Below are 19,232 nucleotides of genomic sequence, written 5' to 3' on the forward strand. Positions count from 1 at the left end.
CTGTCTCTAGAATGACATTCTGAACTCCTTGAGTGCAAGAACTGCCTTTTGCCTCTTTTTGTACCCCTGGTGCTTGGCAGGTATCTGACTCATAGTAGATGACAGTAAATGTTTATTGATTGTTTATTGGACAGTGCAGATTTAGGAGTCATCTGCATACGATAATTGAAGCTGTGAAAATTCAGGAGTTCACCTCAAAAAAAATAAGTGATATAGGAAACAGAACAGACAGCCTGTTAAAGGATTTTAGGGAATTCCCCCAGTTGGAAGTTAAGAAGGTGAGAAAATGCCATTAAATATATAGACGTTATTGTAGGAATGGAGAAGAGATCCAGAATGAGTGGTCCTAGAAAGGCCGTTGAAGAATAATATTATGGTCATGATATATTGAAAGGATTTTAGGAAGTATCAAGTCCAACTCTTTTTTTATGGATGAGATCCAAAAGAGAGAAATAATTTTCCCAGGGTTATACTGAAAGTAATTAGTAGAGCTGAGATTGAAATATAGACCTTTTGAACGCAAATCCATTGCTTTTTCTACTGTACTACATTGTTTTTCTTATGTGAAAATTTGATTAGTTCATCCATTACCTTTAAAAGAGCTATTTGTAATTATATAGTATTGCTATTTTCATTACTCTATTGTTCTCTTGAAAATGACCAGATGGTGGAAGCAAAATGCTTTTTTATTATCCTACAGTTTATTCTGTCTTGCATAAAAACAGCTTGAGGTATCATTATGCAATAAAAATGTAAGGAGTTTGAATAGTTTGTTTTCATTGGGGATATATCAGAGCTTTTGAGTATAAAAATACTGGAAATATAGATTTTTAATGTTTTTCTTTTAAAAAATCCTATAAACCTAGACCAGGACCAGCAAATAATAGTAATAGGCTTTATATGTATAAGAGTAGTATTATATAGAAGAAGCAGCACCAGATTTAGAGTTAGGGGATTTGAGTTCAAGTTTTAATTCTATGTGGCCTAGGGGCAAGTTCCTTAACCTTTCATACCCTCAGTTTCTTGTTTCTTCATCTGTAAAATAAAGGGAGTTAAATGACATCTTGAGACCCAGACCCCCTTCAACTCTTAAGTGGAGGATCTTAGGGCTTAGGATATTAGGAAAGACTTCTCATAGGAGACTTAATATTAGAGATAAATATCTCTAGAGATTGAGGTAAGGAGGGCATGCCTTACTTACATGTGCCAAAACTTGTTGAAGGATCCTGGAAAGTATTGAGTTCAGGGAACATAAACATATAGGGCAGTTTTCTGGAATGTTGAGTGTGTGAGTAGCAATAATAATGTAAAATAAGTCTAGAAAGGTAACTAGAGCCAGGCCATAAAGGTCTTTAAATGACTATAAAGTGTGAAAAGTCTGTATGTTGTGAACCTTTCAGGAGTATTAAACTTGGTATTGTCCCTGGTATTTTCCAGCCGAATTTCCTAGGTCACTCCTGACCATACACAACAACCTGACTCAGCAATATTAGCCAACTTAAGGTTTGATAACCATCTTCTGGAACCTCGGATACAAACCGGCTTCCAAATTTGTCATGCTTGAATTGTGTTTCTTTGAAGAGAAGTGAGTCTCTTTAGGGATTGGGATGGAGCTTGTTTAGAGTTGGGGAGTAACTGGGCAGTAGGAGCAAAAAAAAAAAAAATGAAAAGAAACATTCAGACCTAGCTTTAGGAATGTTGTTTTGGCAGCCAGTTAGACAAGGTAGATTGGAAAGGTGAGAAACTAGAATTTGGAGACCAATTAGAAGGTTATTGTGTAGTCTAGGTAATAGATAATGAGAACCTGAGGTAGGGTGGTGTTTATTTCAGTAGAATAAAGGAGACATTCTAGAGATGTTGGAAGATAGTATAGATAAGACTGATCAGATGTAGGTAAGAGAGAGAGTGAAGAGGCAGGGATAAGGCTGAGTTCTAGTCCTGGGGTAAATAAAATGATAGTGGTGCCCTGAACAGAAACATTTAAGGTTGGAGTAGAGGACTGAGGTGATGAGTTCCATTTTCATAAGTCAGATTTTTGACTGTCCATTTGGAGCCATATAGTAGCCAGTCACATAAGACAATAATTCAGAAGAGAGATGAGGACTTGGCGTGCGTATCAAACATAGAATTGTAGATTTAGAAATGGAAATGTCTGTGGAAATCATCTAGTCAAAATCTCCATTTTACCAGTGGAGAAATTTAAGATTTTTGCCTGAAGTGACACAAGTAATAACCCTGGTCCTCTTACTCCAAATTTGGTTGTCTTTCTGCTGCACTGTCTAAGAGTCATCTGCATAAAAATGACCAAGAGAAATAAGATAAAAGGATTATACTGAAGGGGATAGCCACAAATAGTGGCAGGATATAGATGCTCCAACAAAGGAGCCTGAGAAGGAAATAAGTCAGGTCTGAGCCACATCAGTGAAAGCAGCGTTGTGAAAAACTGAAGCAGAGAAATTGTTTTAGAAATGAAGTGGTCAGTAATGAGGAAAGAATGCAGAAAGGAGGTGGAGGAATGGAGAAGAACTGGGGGAAAATTCATTATATTTGTCAATTAAGAAATTATTAGAGCATCTTCACAGGGTAGGGGTCAGAAGCAGCATTGCAAGTGATTGAGAGGTGGGACATGAGGAAGTGGAAGCAACAAAAAGAACACTTTTCTAGGATTTAAACCAGGTATCAAACATGCCCTAACACCAGGACTAGATTAAAATATGATTGAAAAATATTTAATGAATAAATACAGTAGAACATAGATATAGTTAATAATAGTTTTCTAAACCTGCAGGTAACCTTATATACAATTTAGAGAGCCCCATTTCTATTTGAGTTTAATACCACTGATTTAGACAATGAAGAAAAAAAAGGGGAAAAAGGTAGGGTGATATCTTTAAGGAAGAATTTTTAGGGATAGGGAGATCTAGGCTTACTCTAAGCATTTAGATCGTGATAATTATAATAAAAATAGTAAATAAGATGGAAAAATAAATCTGGAGAGGGAAAAATTGAACCTAAGGTAATTGAAAATCTTCACTTAGAGCAAATTTCAAAAATTCTACCTAATAATAACAAAAAGTTATAAAATAATATCAATGTCTCAAATTATTTTAAAGAGAAGATGTTATATTTAGATGGAATTTTGAAAAGCTCTTTTTTGACATTGGGAAAGCATGCATTGAACAAGTATAGAAGGACTTCACCCAAAAAAAGAATAGCTCAAAAACATCTGTTATTTGCTATAACATATATCATGGGTGAACATTCTTCCGTAGTATTTGAAAGAAAATATAAAAGTATTTCAGTTCTTACATGCAGTTGTCACCACTATAAGATAATAGGAAGAAGGTCAAGTTATCAAGTAATACTCTCAAGGAAAGGTGGCAGATATACTATCATGGCAGAAGTCTTGAGAAAGCTATTGACCTACAGAAAAACAATTGATTATCTCAACAGAACAATAACAATAATAGGGACCAAAATCTATATAGTACTTTATGTTTTTGCAGAAATCCCATTTTACCTATTTTATAAGCCTGAGAAATGGGTGCCATTAATTATTCCCATTTCAATACTTGAAAATAATTAATTAAATAAAAAGTTTCAGATTAAAAAATATATTCCCATTTCACAGATGAGGAAACTGAGGTAGTCAGAGGTTAACGGATTTTCCCAGAGTCACATAGCTAGTAAGTATCTAAGGTCAAATTTGAATTCAGGTCTTCCTGACTCCAGACCAGAACCCTGTCTGTTGCTGCTCCACCTTGCTATATATTAGAAGTAAAGGATAAAGTAATTTATTCAAGATCATACAGATATTAAGTGGTCAAGGAGTATAAAATGGACAAAAGGTCTAAAAGGTATTCAAATATAATCACATACAGTGTTAACACAACATAAGGCTAATCATTCCCAAGTCAGCTATAGAAAGACTAATACTGCTTTGTTAAAACAGAAGAAAACGGTTAAGAGAATGTCTAGAGCACATGATGAACAAGTTAAAACTCTTAGAACAAGCATACATTAATTTAGCAAATGGTATTAAAAACTGACAATACTGTAGTTGCCATCGTGTATTTGTAAAATATAACTGACACTGGTTTACCTCCAGGCAGAGCTTGTGAAACAACTACTATCCAAATGCAGGATCAGAAAGCCCTCTTTCTTTTGATACCTACATGAACTCAGCCAGTATGCTGACATGTGTCAAGCAGATGGCTGGGTTATTCATTTTTGTTTACAGAAACTGAGGTTTGTGATAGCAACTCAAGTCTGGGCCAGTACCACAAGGGATTCTGGAAAGGTTGCCAATGCTTCTTGATCAATGAAGACCATGCAAGGAAGTGGTAGAAGCCAGGCAAATCTCACATCATCACGGAGAATTCAACCAATAAGCTCGACTAGATCTGAAATATTAATACAGACAAAACCGTTGTCCGCAACTCCTCAGACAGCATTGATGGAGAAAAGCTTCAGAAACAATGGTTTTTAATAGATGTCACCATGCAGAATATTCATAATCTTCAAATGACGCTGAATGAAAAGCTTATAAAATAGAGAGACATAGTGGGAGAATCCAAACTATGTGTGAAGAAGACAAGGTACATATCATTGTGGTGGTTCTGCCTGCTTCCAGGGTTGTCCTTGGGATGCTTTCACTGAGTATCCAGATGAGCTTATAGCCCAGTTCTCATAACTAAAGAGAATAGTTATTTATTCCATCTATATAATCGTCTACAGCAATTAAATAGAATACAATAGCAGCTTATCTTAAAATTGCTACTATTTTAACCCCATCCAAAATATGAGAATAAAATAATAATAATAAGGAAGCTTTTAGCAAGCCTGTAGAAGAGCTTTACAATCTAACTTTAACTCACTTATAGATCATTAAATATAAAAAATAATAGTAGGATAAATAACTTGTGCCAGGACCATTTCTGTCAAAAACCCCATGGTGACAATGAGAAGAATGAGACAAGTCTAAAAACAGTAACTTCTGCAATAATCCATTTTGGGGGGTGAGGCAAAGACCAATTAGAAGATACACCAATTAGGAGTAACATCCAGCAGGGAATGGGCATGCCTAGAGACTGCTATTTATCTACGAAGGCCTGTCAGGCATCTTGTAATCTTGATCAGTAAATAGGGTTAGTATAATCAGCCTGACATAATGGACAAGGGAACGAGGAGCACTCTTTCCTATTCTAGTTCCACCAGAAGATAAAATACCAATGTGTTTCCATTCACAGCCTGGAGTTAGGAAGACTCCTCTTCCCAAGTTCAAATTCTGCCTCTGACACTAGCTGTATGACCTTGGGCAAGACACTTAACCTTGTTTGCCTCAGTTTCCTCATCTGTCAAATGAGCTAGAGAAGGAAATTGTCAAACCACAAAAATACAATATCTTTGCCAACAAAACCCCAGATGGGGTCACAAAGAGTTGGATACTACTGAACACAACTAACAAAAGATAAGAAGGAGATAATGATAATTATTATTGCTAGCTATTTTCAGAGCTCCTTAAGTTTTATTAAATGATTTGTATGCATTTTTTCTCATTTGTTCCTCAGAAGAACCTTGTCAGATAAGTGCTGTTATTCCCATTTTTCAATGAGGAAACTGATGCTCAATGAAATCAGTTAATTCACTTGCTCCCAGTCACACAGGTTAATAAGTCTTACTGAAAACAGGCTAAGGCTTCCCTGAATCCAGGTCCAGCAGTTTGTCATGCTGCACTTCCTAGGAACTGAGAGACTGAAGATGAGAGAAAGGAGATGATCAAAAGGGTGTTTTCCAAGAAAAGATAGAGTCTGAGGACACAGTTAGAAGGGTTGGCCTTGGCAGGGAGGGTCATCCTTTTGTCAGATTACAGCAAAGGAAGGAATGGTCAGGGAGGATGGAAAGCACTTCTGAGAGATAAAATAGAGAATAGTAAAACAGCCACAACACATCACCTCGCATACAGGGGTTTTGCTTCTGCTTTCCTGGGTGTCAGCCTTCCTGGCTTCATGGAAAGACTAAGTTTAATCTATTTAGCAGACAGGACACAAGGACAGATGACAAAATCTAATGAGATCCTGCATCCTTGCTGTATTTCTGTGTTCTGGGCTCTCCTACACCAGCCCTCACTATTCTTCTGGCTCAGCCTCTGTCCTTCCTTCTCGTCTTCTCCAGGAGCTTAGGCCGACTTTGATTCCCTCCTGTCCCCTCTGCCTTCAAACACATCCACATCTTTCACACTTTATTGGTATCTTTGTCGTTTTAAGAATTTAAAAACTACTGTTGGCCTTTCTCTCATTCAGTATCTGCCCTCTCTTTCACTGCCAACTTCCTGCCTCTACTTCCACACAATCCACTTGCTTGTCAGCTCTTTACAACTGGCCTTTTGATCCCACTTGGCTCTATCCAAACTGGCCATGCCCCATAGCAGGCGCATCATAAATATTTGTTAAGTTGAATTGGATGACAGACTATATCACAGATGTCCTCAGGAAACTGCAGTTAGTTAGTATTTTAAAATCATATATTTAATCTTTTTTTAAAAAAAACCCTTCCATCTCAAAATCAATACTGTGTATCGGTCCCAAGGCAGAAGAGCAGTAATGGCTAGGGCTGTGCAACTAGGATGTGTCTGAGGCCTGATTTGAACCAGTACCTCCTATCTCCAGGTCTGGTGCTCAATCCACTAAGGCACCTAGCTGCCCCTATATATTTAATTTAATCTTCATAGCCATCTCCTAATGTAAGTACACAGTCAGTTTTATTCTGACTATGTAGCTTTTTCCTCTCCTGAATCTCATTTCTTTATAATAAATTAGACACCCAAGGAAGGAAGTAGGTTAGCTCTTTCAAACCCTAAGGTACTATTTAGCTTACCAAGCACCAGTGAGATCATTATTTTAGTGTCACAGTATAGTTAAGAGAGTAGTTAATTTGATCAACATTGGCAGCATATTTGGAAAATAGAAATATTTTTAACAGCTTAAGCAAACACAGGCTAGCTATAGCATTTTGTCCAGATGAAATAAAATTTCAAAATAGGAAGGGGAAAAAAACATATAGATAGGCATATAAAATATGTAGATATACAGTTGTATATATAATTTAATCAAATGAAAACAGAAAATAGAAGTTTTACAGATATATATGTGATATATAAGAGAAATTTTGATAACCAAAATAAAACATCTCCTTTTTCATTGATTAATTATGCCTTTATATCTTATGTAAAGATACAATTTTTAATTCACTCTTTTGTACATGAGTCAAACACAATCTATATTTACCTGTTTGATGGTTTTTCTTCAAATATTTGTATCTTACTATATATTTTACATTCAGTATAGTTTTAGTTGGTGAAAGATCTTCCCATTTCTGCCTTACATATACCTTAAAAATATCTTTCCATCAGTAAAATTATCTTGTACCTAGGTGAATGGCCTTTTTTCCAGAATTATAATGCAGTATTTCTGTTTTATAAAGAGAGAAAACAATCCTAAAACACATGTAGAAAGACCTTTCCCTCCTACCTAGAATAAAAAGTAAATTTAAAACTTATTAGTAAAATTTATTGACAAAAATATACATTTACACATATCTATCCTAAATTCCTACTAATTGGCAATATTCAGGTGTGGTAAGTTAGTGTGTAGAGTAGTAAATTAAGTTTCAGTTTGTCATGTTTAATTTCATGTATTTTGCCAACCCAAGTGAGTCCTGGCTTGACCACTAATTATCTGGGAGACTTTGCACAAGTCATTGAATGTCTCTGAACCTCTGTTTCCTCATCTTAAAATGAAAATACTAATATTTGTATTCTGTACATCACAAGCTTGTTGTGTAGGTCAAAGGAGATAACATATATAAAGTACTTTGAAATTGTAAAGCACTTTATAAATGTGATTGTTACTAGCATTATAGAATAGTTACAGCCTTCTGTTTTGTTTTTAGGAGAAAAAAGAAAGAAAAGCAAAAATTGAGAGAAAACAAAGGAAACATCATGTTGTTTATACATCTGAATCAATTCCTCCATGGAGTCCTCCAAGCAAACTTACACCAGCAAAAAATTATTGAGAATTCTACTTCCAATGCTGTCCAATCCTTATTTAAATGTAACCAATTTAAAAGGGGTTTCTGAACATACCTTGTATATTTTATTTTTAGAGTGGAAATTCCATTTAAATTGCAATCCCAGAAGACTGCTCTAATGTAAAAGATAGTTTGAAGTTTAATGATGAAAACACTACACAGGCTGTACTTAAGCAGGTTGCCTCAAAAGCCAAGAAGCAGATTATTTCATTTAGACAAAAAAATCTTCTATCATGTCCTTACAATTCTCCACAATTATATGACTTTAGTCTTGGCTAATACGTATATTCCCTGATCCCTTTGTGAAACAGAATCATTTTATTTTGCACACCATCAAGGTACTATGATTATTGAGGTGCTATTTAAATATGTGAATTTATAGTACTTTCATGTCTATTTTTAAATATCTATTCACTGGAAAATATGTATAACATTTCCTTTAGCTTAAAGCTATTATATTTGCACTGAAGAATTTTGGAACCATGCCAAGTTACTTTTTGGTGAATAGAGATAGTTGCTCTATCAAACTGATTCCCCGAATCTTCTTTTTTAAAAAAAATCATATTATTTCCCCAAAACAAACATGCAATTTAAAAAATAAGTGCATTTTAACACCTCTGTTCAGGGTTCAAGTGACAGTGAAGAGCACTTTTTAAAGCCCTCTTGTTTCCAAACTCACTTTTGTTTTTGTTCCATAATTACCCTGGAGGGAATAAGTTTTCGATAACACTATAGCATTATCTTTATCTATTTGTCAAGAAAATTCCATGGGAGTTCAAAGACAGTGCCATTAATAGTATTTTTCCAAGAAGGAAGTAAATTTGACAATGGTAGTTCTCATGCCATCTTGCCTGGTCCTTCTAGTGACATTTGAAAACTAGCTGGTGAAAGGACATGTGTGCAGGAGTTGGCCACAAAACCAATTTCCCTCTTTATACGACCCCTTGGATTCATTAGTAGCACCATGTTTTTGTTTCGTTTTTCTTTTTGAACTAGCAAAGCTAGCTATAGACAGATCAAATATATGCATTCAGAATTAAAGTGTTGCCTTTGTCTAGAATGCAATATCTAGAGAACAATAGAAAAATTTTAAAGTCTAAAAAGATTTTGGTATTGAATCAGCCTTATAAAAAGTGTTTGGGTTCTCACAGCCAAAGAGCAAGTTTAGCTGTCCAAAGGAATTCATACCATGAAGAAATTAGTGGCTTTTAAAGTTGATGGTACGCTCATGCAGTGTAGTCATATCACTAGTTAAATGAAGTAGGATTTCATATTATCCAGTTTTATTCAAAACTTTACACCACTGTGTTTGGCAGCAAGGCAAAATAGAAGTTGCTCTTGGGCCATCTTAACTTTCTAGTAAACACTGCAGGTTTCAAATATGTTTTATCCATAAGGCTATACACTGATGATTTCATTGATTCCACAGGACTTATGAAATAATTGCAAAATCAGCAACACTGTTCTGGGAATTAAAAATATGTTTTAAGGAAGAGAATTGTTTTCTTTTACTTGGAACCAGAGTGATCCTGCATCTAGTGAAAGTGTTTTTATCCGTAACATCATCTGAAAGATATCACTGAATTCTGAAAATGTTGACAAATAAATAGAAGCCAGCATGTCTTTTAGGAGATATGAAGACTGTGGTGCCAACATGACAAAGATTCAGTCTCTAAACTAGAAATAGCTTCCATTTTAGGCTGTAAGACTTTCTTTTTGTCTGTGAGACTTCATGGTTATAATATATATTGTAGACTTAACGTTAAAGATTTACATAATCTTTCTCAGAGTTTTGTGAATTCCCCTATACTTAATATTAAATGTGTATTTTTTTTCAGTTGCCTGGCTTCATTATTTATTAATTTCCCATTTTAGTCAAGGGCACACCCATACCTTTACTTTCCCAACTTTGTAGCCTGAGTCTTTGTCAACTTTTTCTATTCTCCCTCTCTTGCCAGATCTTGTCAGTTCTACCTCCATAATCTCTGTCTTATCTGTCCTCTCCACTTATACAGCCACCCTCTCTAACTCCCACCTAAATTATTGTAAATCTCCATCCAGTTGTCCTCCCTGCACACACTGTCTCTCCCTTTTCTAATCCATCTTCCAGAGTGATATTCCAAAAGCCCAGTTCACTTCTTGCCAAAGTCACTGTGGCAGCTTTCTATGTAATGTGTAGCTTAAAACGGAAACTCCCATCAGGCTAGAGCCAGATTGTGAAGGGCATTAAATGTCAGTCTTTCCAAACATTTCATCTTCTGTCTTCATACGTTATATATTTCAGAGTGGCCTAACTGCTGTTTCCCCAACATGATGTTCCATCACCTCCTTGCCTTTTTTTTGAACACAGGTACCGAATGGTTTCTATTCCCCAGCTCCACCCCTGGGAAACCCTAGATTATCTGAATCTACTTGGTTCTCTAAGTAGAATGTAAGCTCCTTGAGAGCAGAAGTTATCTGATTATTGTATTTATGTCCCTAGCACCTAATATAGTTCTTTACATATAGGAGGTGCTTAATAAATGACTTTCTGAATTTAGTTGTATTGATTTGAATGAACCTCTTTGACCCCTTTGTCTTTATGGGAAATAGACCACTATAAAAGGGTTTTGAGGATATTGTGGCATCACTCTACATCTGGAATGGGCAGAGAATTGCCACTTTCCCATACTAACTATAAAGACCCAGAAACTGAGGGCATTTGTGGGGACAGGGATGACCTTTCTAAATGAAAAAGTTCATTTTTCTAAAGAATTTCTGTGTGATTAGAGGAAATTGTATGTGTGGGGAGAGTTATAGGGTCTATTCTCTTAGAACTCACTTCCATTATGCAGTTGACAACTTATTTCCATTTAATATATAGATGTTAAATTCTTGGATCATAGATGCAGCAGCATTCTCCCCCACAGTTGGAAATAAGTTAGGGGGAAGGGTACAGAGTTAATATTTTCTCTTAAATCCACAAAAGAAAATAAAATCCAATTTTTTGGTCTTTATGGCATTTATTTTTGTGAAGTAACAATTCATTTTGTAAAATCAGAGCTGTAGAGACAATTTGTTTATTAGATTTGTTTTTCTTCCAACAAGCAGGAGACATTTGATTACTATATGTAAGGCTCTGGGCTAGATTTTATAGAGGATATAGAGATCATTGAGATATGGTCTTTGTCTTCAAAGAATTTTAAATCTATATCTGCCACAAGAGGTGTATAAATAGAACTATCTATCAGTTCAGGTAAGGTTTAGACACCTAACTTGGGCGATCAGGAAAGGCTTCATTAAAATGAATGGCATTTGATGAGTCATCTCACTAATGAAGCAAGTTTTTGTTAAAATAGTCATATTCCAATTAAACATTTATAAAAGCTTATTTTTTATCCTAAGATTGCTTATTCTGAAAATTACTAACAATATCTTTTAAAGAAATGGGATGGTTAACAAAAACAATACTAAAAGGTATAAATTAATTCAAAAGCCATAATAATATATGAATGGAAACATTAATAATTAGATACTACACAAACTATTAAATATTTCCAGAGTTCCATAAGTACCCTGTGGTGATATAATGAATGAATAAATACATAAAGCATCTCAAGATGACATTTTGAATTTTGAAAAAGGTTATTTCAGGGAAAACAATGGTGGAGGGAGTGAGAAGGATCCTAACTGTATAAAGTCACTGGGGTGACAAGGAAGATCAAAACATGAACTCAGAAAAAAGGCAACAAAGTCAAAACTACTACATCCAAAGTAGCAAAGAAAAATGTGAATACGTCTTAGGCCCAAAAAGAATCTCTGGAAGACCTCAAAAAAGATTTTAAATAAAAAAAGATAGATGAAAAATTGGGAAGAGAAATGAGAGTGATAAAAGGAAAAAAATGAAAAAGAGTGTAGAAAAGGAGAAACAACAAATACTGAAGAAAATGCCCTAAAAACAGAATAGGCCAAATGGAAAAGAGGCACAGAAACCCACTGAAGAGAACTTAAAAAGTAGAATTGACTAAATGGAAAAGGAGGCACAAAAGTTTATTGAAGAAAATAATTTCTTAAAATTGGAAATTGGGTAAAGGAATGCTAATGACTCCATGAGACATCAAGAAATATTTAAACAAAATCAAAAGAATGAATAGTTAGGCAAAAATATGAAAAATCTCATCAGAAAAATAACTGACCTGGAAAACGGGTCAAAGACAAATAATTTAAGAAACTTTGAACTGTCTGAAAGCCATGATCAAAAAACAGAAAAAGAGTCCAGATATCATATTTCAAGATATTATCAAGGAAAATGCCCATATACTCTAAAACCATAGAATAGAAATTGAAATAGAGAACCCACTGATCATCTCATGAGATCCCTAAATGAAAATTCCTAGAAATATTATACCAAATTCCAAAGTTCCCAGGTCAAGGAGAAAATATCACAGGCATTCAGAAAGAAATTATTCAAATATAGTAGACCCATAGTTAGGATAATGCAATATTTAACAGCCTCTTCATTAAATGATTATAGGGCTTAAAAGATGATATTCTGGAAAGTAAAGAAGCACAGATTATAATTAAGAAGTACCTATCCAGCAAAATAATATAATCCTTCAAGGAGGAAAATGGATATTCAATGAAATAGAGGAATTTCAAGTATCTCTGATGGAAAGACCAGAGCTGAGTAGAAAACTTGACTTTCAAATAAAATATATTGATTCAGTCATTCCAGAGAGCAATTTGGAAGTATGTCCAAAGGCCTAAAAAATCACACATATCTGTTTTTTTCCCAGCAATGCCACTAGGTCTGTATCCCAGAGAGATAAAAAGCAAATAGGAAATGGTCCCATTTGTACAAAAATATAGCATCTCTTTTCATGGTAAAAATTGACTGAACAACTTGTGGAATGATTGTAAATGCAATACTATTGTACTATAAGAAATGATGAGCAGGATATGCTCAGAAAAATCTGGAAAAACTTACATGAAATCATGCCAAGTAAAATGAGCAGAACTGGGAAAACACTGAACACAATAACAACATTGTATGATGATCAACTGTAAACAACTTTCTATTCTCAACAATATAATAATCCAAGACAATTCCAAAGAATACATGATGAAGAATGCTATCCATTTCAAGAGAAAGACCCTGATAGATTCTGAATGCATATCAAAGCATGCTATTATTCACTTTTTTTCCTTACAGGGAAAGGGGTGGGGCAGGTCTGGGAGGGAGGGAGACAATTTGGAATTCAAAATCTTTTTAAAATATTGAAAATTGTTTTTTTTCACATAATTTTAAAAAATTATTATTTGTACTCTTTGTAGCAGCAAAAAATTGGAAAATGAGGGGATGCCCTTTGATTGGGCAATGGCTGAACAAATTGTGATATCTATTGGTGATGGAATACTCTTATGCTGAAAGGAATAATGAACTGGAGGAATTCCATGTGAACTGGAAAGACTTCCAGGAAGTGATGCAGAATGAAAGGAGCAGAACTATGAGAACCTTATACACAGAGACTGATACACTGGCACAATTGAATGTAATAGACTTCTCTACTAGCAGCAATGCAATAACCCAGGACAACTCTGAGGGATTAATGAGAAAAAACGCTGGCCACATCCAGAGAAAAATTTGTGGGAGCAGAAACACAGTAGAAAAACAGTTCCTTGATCACACGGTTCAATAGGGATATGATTGGGGAAGTAGACTCTAAATGATCACTCTTTTGCAAATATTACTAATATGGAAATAGGTTTTGATCAATGATACACCTAAAACCCAGTTGAATTGCTCATTGACTATGGGAAGGGGGATGGAGGAGGGCAGAGAAAGAATATGAATCATGTAACCATGGGAAAATAAATTAAATAAATTTTAAAAATAAAATGTTTAAAATTAGTTTTTTACATATAATTTTTAAATTATTATTTAAAAATTAAATGGGAACAAAATCTAATCATTTAGAATGAGTGGGTCAAGAACAAATCATAGAAACAATAATTTTATTAAAGAAAATGATAACAGTGAAACAACATACCATGATTTAAGATGCAGCCAAAGCAGAATTTTGGGGTAAATTTATATCCCTAAATGCTTATATCAACAAAATAGAGAAAGAGCAGATCAATTAATTGGGCATGTAATTTAAAATATTAGAACAAAAAACAAATTCAAAACCTTGAATTAAATACCAAAATGGAAATCTTGAGAAAAATAAAATGATAAAATAAAGCAATAGTTAATTTAATTTAAAAAAAGGAAATTGATTACCAGTATCAAACAAATAAAGAACGAATATACCACCAATGAAGATAAAATTAAAGCAATTATTAGGAACTATACAATTAAATGCCAACAAATCTGGCAATCTAAGTGAAGTAGATAAATCTTTACAAGCAAATAAGTTGTCCATGTTAACAGAAGAGGAAAAGAATGCTTAAATAACCTTATATTAGAAAACAAAATTGAACAAGTCATTAATGAGCTAAGAAAAAAATCCCCAGTACCAGATGGATTCACAAGTGCATTCCATCAAATATTTAACAAACGATTAATTCTAATACTATATAAACTATTTGGGGAAATAGCCAAAGTAGTCCTACCAAATTTCTTTTATAACACAAAAATGTTTCTGATACTTAAGCCAGGAAGAGCAAAAACAGAAAGAAAATTATAGAACATTTTCAAAGAATATTGATGAAAAAATTAAATATAATATTAGCTAGCAGATTACAACAACATGTCACAAAGATCATATACTATCACCAGATGGGATTAATACAAGAAATGCAAGACTGTTTCAATATTAGGAAATGAACTATCATCATAATTGACCAAAACAATAGTATATCAATAGCAAAAGGTGAAAATTATATGGTTACCTATACAAATGCAGAAAAAGTTTTCAACAAAATATATTCTTTCTTGTTAAAAATACTAGAAAATATAAGAATAGAGATTTCCTTAAAACAGTAAGTACCATCTCTCTAAAACCATCAGCAAGCATTATCTGTAATGTAGATAAGTTACAAGGCATCTAAATTAGATCAGAGAGAAGCAAGAATTTTTCTTATGACCACTATTATTCAATATTGTACTAGAAACGAAAGCTACAGCAATAAAAGAAGAAAAAATGAAGGAATTAGATGAAGCAATGAGGAAACAGAACTGTCACTCTGCAGATGATACTATGTTATACTTAGAGAATCAAGTAAAAAACTAGTTTAGACTATTAATAGTGAAATCGCAGAATATAAAATAAACCTACATAAATTATTGGCATTTCTATATTTTACCAACAACTCGAAAACAATTTGACAGAAACTAGGTAAAGACCAACATTTCATACCATATCCCAAAACAATGAGAACACGATTTAATTGTGAGTGGTGATATCATGAGTAAATTAGGGAGCATGGAAAATATTACCTGTTAGAGTTTGTTGTTTGTCCTTCATTTTTGAAGATCAATAACATCACAAGCTGACGTCTTGACTCGTATATGAATTGGATTTAAATGAGGCAAATAATCTGCAAAAATCAGCCTCACTCCCTCTTCCACAGTCATCAAAGTCCAGTGACAAGACAAAAGCCAGGACAACAAATGATGGCCTGGGATGCAGTGGATGACCTTGGCATCTTTGATGTCTGACTAAACTTTGTTATTCTTGGATCTGTGGATAAGTGTGTGTGTGGGGGGAATACAATCAAATGAGATAGAAGGGATGACAGAAAATAAAAGGGACAATTTTGATTATATGTAATTTAGATGATTTTGCCCAAATAAAACTAAAGCAGCCAATATTAGAAGGAAAGCAAGAAAATGAGCAAGATGAGCAAGAAATATGAGCAAGATGATTTCAGAAAAACATGGAAAGATTTATAGGAACTGATGCAGTCAAGTGATCAGAACCAAGAGAACATAGTTCATAGGAACAGCCATATTGGAACAATTCATCTGTGAAAAATCTCTTCTGTTCTAAGCAATACAGTGATCCAATTCTGATGGACTCATGGTAGAAAATGCTATTTCCAGAGAAAACTGTTGAAGTATAATTTGTTACATGTTTTTCTGCTTTTTTTGTGACATGGAAAATATGAAATGTTTTATGTAATTTCACATGTATAAATAATATCACATTCCTTGCCTTTTTAGTTGAAGAGAGGGAGAGAATTTAGAACTCAAAACTTTAAAAATAAAGAATGTTTAAAATTAATTAATTTAATGATGCTTATTCAGAAAACAAAACAAAAAAAAGGATTTGAAAGTGTTACTTTCCATGTCTACTACACAGCATATAAATATTTTTAAAATAATATTTATACTTATTGTGATATGCTTTAGAGACATTTAATTAATTTAGCATCAATGCAGTTCAGAATTTTCTACCAGTAATATCACAATAAGTATAAATATTATTTTTTTAAAATATTTATATGCTGTGTAATAGGCATGGAAAATGACACTTTTGAATCCTTTTTTTTGGTTTGTTTTCTATACATGATTGTGAGAGCTATTAGTATCTATCATTTAGCCACTTAGCATCTGTCTTGAATGGCACATCTATCTGTAAAACGCAGATGTTAAATGGCTAAATGATGGATGCTACTAGCTCTCACCATCATGTATAGAGTTCTAGTTCTGATATTAGAAAGACCTGAGTTCAGATCCAATCTCAGGTAGCTACTAGTTTTGTGACCCTGGGGGAGACACTTAAACTCTCATTAAAATGAGAATAACATCTACCCTAGACATTTCAGAGTTGTTTTTGAGTATCAGTGAGGTAATAAATTTACAAGTAGGAAATTATGATAGGAAAGTAAATGTTAGTATTATGTAGTAATTAACACAAGAAGCAAGGGAATGATCGGTATTGGGGGAGGTTAGAAAGAAATATTAGAATATCTGAGTTCTGATATGGGTTTCAACAGGAGTAATCTGATACAGTTTGGCAGAGAGGAGAATGTGCTAATTATTCAGTAATGACCCCAATTGGTGTTCTCTTGGCAAAAATACTTGAGTGATTTGCCATTTTTTTTCTCTAGCTCATTTTACAGAGGAGGAAACTGAGTCAAAGGGGGTTAAATGACTTTCCCAGGGTCTCCTAACTAGTAAGTGTCCAAGACTAGATTTGATCTTGAATCTTCCTGACTTGGGGTCTAGCATGCTATCTCCTGCATCACCCAGCTTCCCCAGATCATGCCGAGCAGTAGAGCAAAGACACAGCAGTAGATAGAGAATAACCCAGTAGGGTAGTATAACGTAGGATCCTCTTTTGAAACCCCTTCTGTGACCTTATACAAATCACATCTCTCCATGACCTGGCACCCATCCAAAACTGTAGCTCGCGATGACGTCCTGATGCCTTTGCATTTGCCAGACTTCCAGAGGACGTGTGAGCTCAAGAGCAAAGATATCTAATCAAACTAAAGGGGGAGCAGCTCCCACACCAGCCACCATGCCATAGCACAAGTAGGGAAGGGCACACATCCAGAGAATCCATGGGGTCAGGGAATATGAATGCAAGGCACACATAGGGAGCAAATCTACCCATGTAACATGTATGAAGAGACTGGTATCAGTAGCCCAAATGACCAGAGCAACTCATGCCCCCAGTGAAGCAGAGACACCAAAACTCCCCATCACGCCGCTCTCTGATGAGCTTTACACGTCCCACGGTTATCATGTCCCATCCCCTTTAGCACTGTGTCGTCTCTTCTCAATGGGGATAACATGGTTGCCAAGCTTTGCTTTGCTTTCAACATTAAGGACCATATAATGGGTCTCTCTGGTCCCATCTGCTAAGGTTCAAGGAAAGCCTCTCCTTGACAAAGGCATTATTTGAATAAATAACCAACCACCCTGTCTTGGTAGCCAGCCAAATGCCCTTAAACTAAAACTGGTTCTACTCTTCTAATTGATCTTGTCTGGTGCTAATCTAGGTCTATGGTCCCAGACTATATAATCTAGATCAGTGATTCCCAAAGTGGGCACCACCACCCCCTGGTGGGTGCTGCAGCAATCCAGGGGAGTGGTGATGGCCACAGGTGCATTTATCTTTCCTATTAATTGCTATTAAAATTTTAAAAAATTAATTTCCAGGGGCACTAAGTAATATTTTTTTTTTCTGGAGAGGGGGCGGTAGGCCAAAAAAGTTTGGGAACCACTGATTTAAGGTTAGAAAGTTCCTTGTATCCAAAAAAATTGTTTGTTCCTACCTTTTTGACCATTTATCAATTGGGGAATGGCTCCTATTCTTAATAGTTTACAAAGTTCTCTTATACAATTTTAGATCTAACACCTCTATCCAATGCTGTCTATAATTTTCCCCCTAACTTACAGTTTTCCTTCTAATCTTGCCTACATTTTTTTTGTTTGCACAAAAAGTTTCAATTTGATTGTCCTCAAAATTATCCATTTTATATCTCATAATTCTTTCTTTCTCTTACTTATTAATAAATTCTCCTATCTATCCATAAATCTGATACGTATAACTATATGAAAAAATACTCTAAATCATTATTGGTTAGAGAAATGAAATCAAAACATCTCTGAGTTATCTCATATCTATCAGATTGGCTAAAATAATTGAAGGACAAAATGACAAATTTTGGAGGGGATATGGAAGAATTGGAATATAAATACCCTGTTGGTAGTATTTGTGTGAACCAATTGAAATTCTTTGGAGAGCAATCTGGAATGATGCTTAGAGTTTTATAAAAACTGTGTATACTTTTTGACCCAGCAATACCACCATTAGGTCTGTTTCTCAAGGTGATTGGGGAAAAAGAAAAGAAACTATAGGTTCTAAAATATCTGTGGTAGCTCTTTTTATGGTGGCAAAGAACTAGAAATTGAAAGGATGCTCATCAAAAGTTTTCAGTGCTTCCAGGGAGAGGTGTGGTCACTGCTTTCTGATGGTGTTGTCATTGTATAAATGGTTCTAGTTCTGATCATTTTGCTATGTATCCATTTGTAGAGGTCTTCCTAGTGTTTTTTTTTCTGAAATGATACATTTTGCATGACATAATGATATTCATATACCCCCAAAACACCAATCCTGTTTCTAAGCTCAGCCTTCCTAGCCATCATCCTGAGAGGCAATTTCTATGGAGAAAAGGCCAAGAATTCCCACAAATTGTCAACAGATTTC

At 34.6% G+C, this 19,232-nt stretch overlaps 1 protein-coding gene across 1 annotated transcript in view; it reads left to right on the forward strand.

The window, feature by feature from the left end:
- MAP9 (microtubule associated protein 9) overlaps positions 1-9,046 on the forward strand; it is a 52,606-nt gene extending 43,560 nt beyond the window's left edge. Inside the window, exon 15 of the mRNA XM_044681694.1 lies at positions 7,951-9,046. Coding sequence (XP_044537629.1) covers positions 7,951-8,073 — 123 coding nt within the window. The 3' untranslated portion in view covers positions 8,074-9,046. The remainder of the gene's footprint in view (positions 1-7,950) is intronic.
- The last annotated feature ends 10,186 nt before the right edge of the window (positions 9,047-19,232 follow it).

Source organism: Gracilinanus agilis, chromosome 6 (assembly GCF_016433145.1).
Source record: "Gracilinanus agilis isolate LMUSP501 chromosome 6, AgileGrace, whole genome shotgun sequence".
In the NCBI taxonomy this organism is placed as follows: domain Eukaryota; kingdom Metazoa; phylum Chordata; class Mammalia; order Didelphimorphia; family Didelphidae; genus Gracilinanus; species Gracilinanus agilis.